Source organism: Aristolochia californica, unplaced genomic scaffold (assembly GCF_029961685.1).
Source record: "Aristolochia californica isolate CCGP_79_NKW_82.1479 unplaced genomic scaffold, dmAriCali1.0.hap1 SCAF_9, whole genome shotgun sequence".
Classification (NCBI taxonomy): Eukaryota; Viridiplantae; Streptophyta; class Magnoliopsida; order Piperales; family Aristolochiaceae; genus Aristolochia; species Aristolochia californica.
Genome location: NW_027182290.1, coordinates 4961766 through 4968687, shown reverse-complemented (window position 1 = coordinate 4968687; position 6922 = coordinate 4961766). Strand labels below are relative to the sequence as shown.

At 41.6% G+C, this 6922-nt stretch overlaps 2 protein-coding genes across 5 annotated transcripts; one reads left to right on the top strand and one right to left on the bottom strand.

Annotated features, from left to right (window-relative positions):
• Positions 1-513: 513 nt before the first annotated feature.
• On the top strand, positions 514-4259 carry LOC137941763 (uncharacterized). The gene is made up of 4 exons (XM_068787338.1): positions 514-807; positions 895-982; positions 2863-3015; positions 3950-4259. The coding sequence occupies exons 1-4, from the start codon at positions 675-677 to the stop codon at positions 3981-3983; spliced, it is 408 nt and encodes a 135-aa protein (XP_068643439.1). The 5' UTR covers positions 514-674; the 3' UTR covers positions 3984-4259.
• Positions 4181-6667, bottom strand: LOC137941762 (NDR1/HIN1-like protein 13). 4 transcript variants are annotated; one of them, XR_011110441.1, is made up of 4 exons: positions 5691-6667; positions 5492-5596; positions 4374-4501; positions 4181-4245 (listed from the first exon to the last, which is right to left on the bottom strand). XR_011110441.1 is itself a non-coding variant. In XM_068787335.1 (3 exons), exons 1-2 carry the CDS (start codon positions 6330-6332, stop codon positions 5510-5512), a joined length of 729 nt encoding a protein of 242 aa, XP_068643436.1. In that variant the 5' UTR covers positions 6333-6667; the 3' UTR covers positions 4264-4501; positions 5492-5509. The 4 variants fall into 4 exon arrangements, 3 of the variants coding, with proteins under 3 accessions (XP_068643436.1, XP_068643437.1, XP_068643438.1); XM_068787335.1 differs by lacking the exon at positions 4181-4245 and having other exon boundaries at positions 4264-4501; XM_068787336.1 differs by lacking the exon at positions 4181-4245 and having other exon boundaries at positions 4264-4478.
• Between the last annotated feature and the right edge of the window lie 255 nt (positions 6668-6922).

Below are 6922 nucleotides of genomic sequence, written 5' to 3'. Positions count from 1 at the left end.
AAAAAGTAGTTAAGGTAGGAGAGAAATGACTTTTCTGTAGGATCAATTGAGGACATATTAAAAGACACCCACATGTGTAGCGTGGTATTATGGTAAATAAGATAACTCTTATATAAAAGGTAACATGACTTTATAATTATACAAGCTAGTGTATGTCTTTTTATTTTTTTTTCTCTTAAGAAGTGTAGCCCTAAGGGCATTATTGATATAGTAAATAACTCTCTACAACTATAAATACAACCTAGTGGGCACAAGGAAGGGCATCTCTCTCTCTCTCTCAATATATATATATAGTGTGACATATCAAACTTATTGATATAGTAAGATGCTAGCTTGGAAAGGTACCTCAAGGAATTACTAATTTGATGTAGATGCTAAGTTGGCAATTTATACTAGAATTTAACCGTGGGAAAAACTGTTACCCTGCAGTCGACCACATTGAAAATACCATAATTATCCTTAATATTTATAGAGCCTTCTCATAGAAGGATCCTCCATGTTGTGAGACTTCCGCTTTCCTCTGGCTTCTCCTCTGGCTCTGGCGTCTCCTCGCTCCCTCTTCTTTAATTAGAATTGGTAAATTACGCGTGAGAATTAATTGATTATTGTCGTTATTTTTACCCCTTGACCTGCCTTCCCGTCAGCCGGATCTCTCGGTTTCTCCTGCTGAGGGAATGGATTTCGCAGACCTGTGGGTGATCTTTGGCCCCGGCATCGCCGGAGCCGTTTTCGGGGCGGGATGGTGGTTTTGGGTCGACGCCGTCGTCTGCAGCGCCGTCAAAGTTTCATTCGTTCATTATTTGCCTGGTACTTCGGGTTCTTTTCATTCTTATCGTCATTCCTTCTATTGGAGATTGTTTCTTTTTGTCTTTTGTTAAACGATTGCTTCTGCAGGAATTTTTGCCACTCTTGCAGCTCTAATGTTCAATTGCGTTAGGAAGGAAGACATTGATTACTCCCCCTACGAGGAAGGCGAGTGGAGGTAGGTTATTTGTTTTTTTTTTCTTTTTTTTTTTTTTTTTTTTTTTTGCTCAAAATCTCGTTTTTGAATACGTTTCATTACGTGAATACCCATGAAGTTATTGCTTATTTTTGTGACATGCCTGAGAGTCGAATCGTAAAGGAAAAATTCTACCGAGATTGTAATCAATGGACAATGGACAATGCATGCTAGAATCTGGTTCTGTGCTTTTGGGTGTGAATTCTGTTAAATTATGTGCGTACTCTGTCGAAAAGTACATTGGGTGTATTGAGGTATTTTACGCTTAAAAGCTTGGGTGACTGGTGTAAATCTACATACTAAGTGATCCTTCGAGCTGAAATTTTGGCTTTGAACATGGACCAGCAAATGTTGTTAACACCTCTGCAAGTGATTGTTTAGTGTCAGGTGAGGTAACCTTAATGTGCCACTATTTAAAGTAGGGTGTGTTTCGAATTCCAGGTATTCATGTTTTTTCCAACTGGTGTGCAAAATGCTGCTTTAAGTGCCACATATGTGACCGTGCTTAGGTTATGGCTACTCCATGAGGTTTCTACCAGTTTGTAAGAGTGATTTCCAATTGGAAGTTCATTCTGACTATTTCTTTTCCCTTATCTAGACATAAACTGAACCATATTAAAATATAATGACCAATTCCGTTCACACACAACATTAGACAGAAGTACGCATCTCTGTTACCTGCTTGGATGATGTTAGGGGCTGCCCGAATTTTTATTCATTCTCTTTTTCCTTTTTTACTTTTTTAAGGGAATAAGTAATATGTGCAGAGATGTATTCTACTTTTCTTTTGAGAGTAATTTTTTACCATGATGGACACTCACATAGCAGGCCAAATGTAGCTGAAGTCAGCAATTCGTAGATCCAATAGATGCAAGATAAACATTCAAATTGCCTAGTCGTCTTTCATGTTTAGTAGCCATAAAATATCGAAGAACTTCTCAGGAATCAGTAGATTCTGGTACTACATGAGATGTGGATAGGGGTTATCTATCTTGTCTTTTTTGGAAGTTTAGTAGAGGTGTTTACCCGGCCTTGGGCTCATGCTGTCCGTGGTTTCCATTCAAGGGGGTCACCAGGCAATCCGGTTACAAAAAAAAACCATGGCATGACCTGGCCCATTTTTCTCCCCACTTCTGTTTTTTTGCAGTCTTCACTGCAGAGGATGGTCTTGTTCAAAGTTTTTCTTCATCAGTTTGAACCATGTGAACTGTGTGCACCAAATGCTATGAATTATGTGCTTTTGTTAGAGGCATCATGTTCTGAAACTTTTTATTGTCCCAATGTAGCTTCATGGTAGTGGTCTAGGGAATGGAGGCTCCAATTACATGCTTTTCTAGCATGACTTATACATAGTACTCCAGATGCTAGTCTTGGCTTTGGTCGTAGAATATTTGTTTGTGACATCCTCCTCAATTTCCCTTTTCCATTTGAATGATTTAATCTACCATATGTGATCAACACTCGATGAATTTCTATTTAGGAAAAGACCTTATTAGAAATAAATTTTGGGTTTCACATAACTCTCAGTTCTGATTTTTTTTATAAAATTCCAGTTCTGATAGTTAACAGGTTCTGGTTCAGATCCTAGAAATGTCAATTGAAATTGGACTATAATTTCAGTTGAGATGAGCTGTTTTCAGCCTGCAGACAGTTGAAGTTGATTCCTAGTGTAGACACCTTGTAATGGTCAAGTACTTAGTATGTGGCTTAATGTTTGACATGGTGTTTGTTTATTGTGTTGATGCAACCTCCATGGTATTTTTTTTTGAATTTGCCATCATTTATCTGTTTAAAGGCGTATCTAGGCTGTTGGACTGAGAGAACTTTTCACTAAAGTCTCATTGGCATCTCTCAACACGCAGATTAAAGCTCTGGCTGTTCCTTGCATATGTTGTTTCCTTTGTTTCATTAGCTGCATCTGTTGGTCTACTGATTCAAGATGCCCTCACCACATCTGGCCCTTCAGCATGGACAGGAACTGCTGGCGTGTTGCAATGCGTGCTTGTATTAATCAGGTGTGTCTTTTTGGTTCCAAAGCAGTATGCATCTCTTTATGTCTGTAAGCTATGTTAATTAGAAGTAAATCGTGCGGTTCTGGTCAAATAAAAACTTATATTTCTTATATGAGAGCTTATTCAACTCTGCCAACCTATCTTTTGATCCAGCAGCAGTTTAGAATCTTACCAGACACTGACCACTAGGTTCAATCTGGCTGAACTACCAGATCAACTGCTGGTATCTTAAGATAACAAACAGTTTTTTTAAGAACCACTGCTATCTTGATTAATAACAAACAATTAGAAAATTTTATTTGTGTAATGATTAACTCAATTGATTAGCTTTGACAACCACTTGACACAACTATGAGACCCTGGATTTAGGTAAAGCCTACTGAGTTTCTAAGTCAATTGCAGTTGTACTGGCAAAGCACGCAAACATGGCAGGCATACATATGTTTTTCATACTTACCCACCAGCCTGCTATTTTTTTATGTGCATGAACCCAGATGCTTAGAAACTTAGTATCCTGGTTGTTAGAAACTTTGAATCTTTACTGCAGCTTGTCTTTAAGTTTGAAACATTTAGTTTTCATTTGTTAGTGCTAAATCAGCAATAACTTCAAAACACTTTTTTTAATGACCTCTTAGATGTTTATGATTGATGTGGCTAACTAATAACATAAGTGAAGTCCTTTTAGGTAGCTGTGATTGTTGGTGCAAGAATGCACATATCGCGAGTTAGTTTTTCAGATAAACTTTGTTTTTTCTTTGGGATTACAGAGACCCTGTTTCACATAAATTCACTCTTAATTATATGTTTGTGTCACTTAATTTATAGAACTGTTAAAAGCAACTTTAGCATTATTCTGGATTGGCTTCCACCTTTTTGTTCTTTATGCTAGTCTTTTAATTTGTTGCATCCACTAAACGATTTCATTTCTATCATGCAGTGGATTGATGTACTGGACCTCTCATGCAGAGTGATATTTTGGAACAAAGGAGCAGAAATTGTACATAAACTGAATCGGAAAGATACCCTTTGGTGTGTGTAATTCTTTCTACCAACATTGCCAGTCTGGGTCCCTTTTGTGATCATCCTTTGGTCTAACCTATTGTGGAGAATACCGAAAAGGCTTGTGTCAATATACTTGAAATCATTTTAGTCTTGAGAATCATGAAGTCCATTGTCCTTGTTGTTGGATGTATACAAGTCTAGCCACGGAGTGCATTCGTGAATATGCTTGGGCTGCAACTTAAAAAGGTGTTTCAGGCATCTCCTTGTTATATCTTCTCAATGCCCCAAGACACTAGTCAAAATGAGAAAACTTATATCAATTAAACACAGGATCTCTCCATCTCCAGATTAATGCATACCTAGACTCACATGGCTGCTGCATCCTCCTCAGTTGCTTTTGTGGAGACACTTTTGAGCTGAATCCCCACCTCTCTCAGACCCTTTTTGATGGTGGCTTTTCTCCCCTGCAACGGTTTTCCACATCACTCTGTCCAAATCATAACGTGCAATGCCATGTGAAGAAAAGAAAGAAGACAGAGAAAGAAAAGATTTTGCTCCTGGGATATTCAAAAGAAGATCTCAACATCTCTAAAGGTCTCTCTAGCTAAAGCAAATCGCCGAAGGATCAAAAGAGAAAGAAGGTATTCCCATTTGATTCGTCTTAAAACCCACTTAATCTCCTCTTCTTCTTAATAGCTGTAGTAGTTATTCATGTGCAAAGCTTCTATCTAAAGAACACAAATTCTACTTAAAAGTTTGGAAGCTCGGGTACCCACCCGGACTTCTTCTCAAATCTGGGTTGAAGTTGCAGAGTCCACATGTGAATTGGACGAATAGCAGGGAATAGAGTCTCCTCTCTACATGTTTTTCAATGATCCAATCTGGAGATATGTCGAAAAGGCCATAAAAAATACAATCTCTTCCATGTCCAGATTAACAGAACTAAGATATTTGCTTTTGAGCAGAATCCCACACGAAGAGAGCTCTTTTTGAGCTTTCGGCGAATCAGCTAGTGCGAGAAAAGTTCTCTTCTTTTTAAAAGAATCAACCCATTATCCCACCTGGTTTTTTTTGTTTAACATTTGAACTCATCCGCCATTAGTCGGATGAAGCTTTTTTCAGTGACTTTATTCTGCTGCTGCCTGTTTCATAAGCATAAGCCCTCTACCAACCTCTCTCCCCCCTTCTTTATACACAAAAGTGGAGGATAGGTTAGGTTTGGGTTGATTCAAACCTAGCCGTTTATTAAATGGGTCTAAAATAAAAAGCTTATGGGCCACCCCTGGGCCCTCCTTAATCGCATTTCATTTAACTAATCGACAGGGCCCACCCAACGGATTCCACGGTTGGAATTAGAATTCATCGAATATTGAAGGAACTTAAGGCGTTGGTAAAAGAATTCCTTGTCGTTTCCGACTTCATTTTTCAGGAAAAAAATCAAAATTCTCATGAGAAAAATGTGAAATCGATTTCGTACAAGGAGACTTGGGTAGGGTCAGATGCTCAAGCCGTCCACTCCGCATTGCTTGTAAGTGAGCGACTGCCTCCTTGGGCTTATCACGATCGCGCAGGCCACCGATACCTGCCATTCACAGTGTCACCCGCGCATGTTAGCCAGAAAGAAAGTAACGGAGGAAAATAGAGAGAATAATGGAGGTGGCGATGCGGATGCTAACCTTAACCTTGGGTGAGTTGATCTCCATCACCCGGATCCTGGCCCCGATCTCCCCGACGACCATGAGCTCCACCCGGTCGTTGACGGTGGCGTCTCGAATCAAATCGCCGGCGTTTACCATGCTCACATCCACCCTGTCCACCCCGACCTTGGTCTCCACCGTCCTCACGCTGTGGGCGGCCTGGTAGAAGGTCGGGACGTGAGCCCGACCGAGAGGGACGCCCTTGTACATGACCTCGAAGTCGGAGGGGCTGTACTTGATGCCGACCTTGTTGGGGTTCACGGCCGTGAAGATGAGGGAGATGTTGAGGGAGAGGTAGGTAGCGGCGGTGGATGAGGTGAGGAGGAGGTAATGGACAGATACCTGCTGGAGGTCGAAATGAGGCTTTTTAGGCTTGAGGGCAAGGAAAACGAAGAGGGTGACTGCGGTGAAAAGGAGGGCAAGGAAGGTGAGGAGGAGGAAGAGACAGCAACAGCAACCCTTGAAGGACGCCCGCGAGGAGGAGGAGCGGGGGTGATACGGGTACGGCGGATGATACGGGTACGGCGGGTGAACGCCGTTGGCGGTGGTAGTGGCTCCGTTGGCGGTGGTAGTGACCCCATTGGCGGTGGTAGTGGCGCCGCCGCCGCCACGAGTCGTCATTGGGGAGCGAGATTACTCTGATTTCAGGGTTCCACCGTCGTCCTATGAGACACTCTTCTCGTCGTCGTCACCCCTACCTCCTACCTGGGTTTTGATGCTTGCTGGAATGTGGAGACCGGAGAAGCAGCGATGGGGAAAGCAGAAACTATGTCGAGTGGGAGCAGGAAGCTGCTCTTTTAGCTTTTTTAGCTTTTTGTGTGGGGGTCTGCTGGCATTGTTTATGTGGGAACAGTAAGGGGTTTCTAACGTGCGCCTTACGTGGCGTTTAGTGAGAAAAAGTTAGGCTCAGATGTGCTGGGGCCAACTTTGGCGACTCTCTTTCTGTCTTTCACGCTCTCCCTGTCTCCCGCCGGTGGAAGTGGAATCTCTAGATTGTAATGGCCCGGTGCGGATAAAATCACAGTATCAATTTCCTCTTCTTTTTCAAAAATAAAAATTAGAAAAACTGAATCGAGAGTAGGGTAACCCTGCAGGCGATCTGTGTAGACGCCGTGATGATTATTGATTCAGGAAGAAGAAAGATTTAAAAAGAAAAAAAAAAAAAAAAGAGTCGTGGAGGCGGTGGTCCGCGGTGCCGTGAGTCCGAAGCG

Excerpts from the sequence above, each read along its gene's own strand:
- LOC137941763 (XM_068787338.1), top strand. The coding sequence starts at position 675 with ATGGATTTCGCAGACCTGTGGGTGATCTTTGGCCCCGGCATCGCCGGA. Across the intron at positions 983-2,862 it reads TACGAGGAAGGCGAGTGGAG|ATTAAAGCTCTGGCTGTTCC; the intron begins GTAGGTTATTTG and ends CTCAACACGCAG. Across the intron at positions 3,016-3,949 it reads TGCGTGCTTGTATTAATCAG|TGGATTGATGTACTGGACCT; the intron begins GTGTGTCTTTTT and ends TCTATCATGCAG.
- LOC137941762 (XM_068787335.1), bottom strand. The coding sequence starts at position 6,332 with ATGACGACTCGTGGCGGCGGCGGCGCCACTACCACCGCCAATGGGGTC. Across the intron at positions 5,597-5,690 it reads TCAACTCACCCAAGGTTAAG|GTATCGGTGGCCTGCGCGAT; the intron begins GTTAGCATCCGC and ends TGTGAATGGCAG.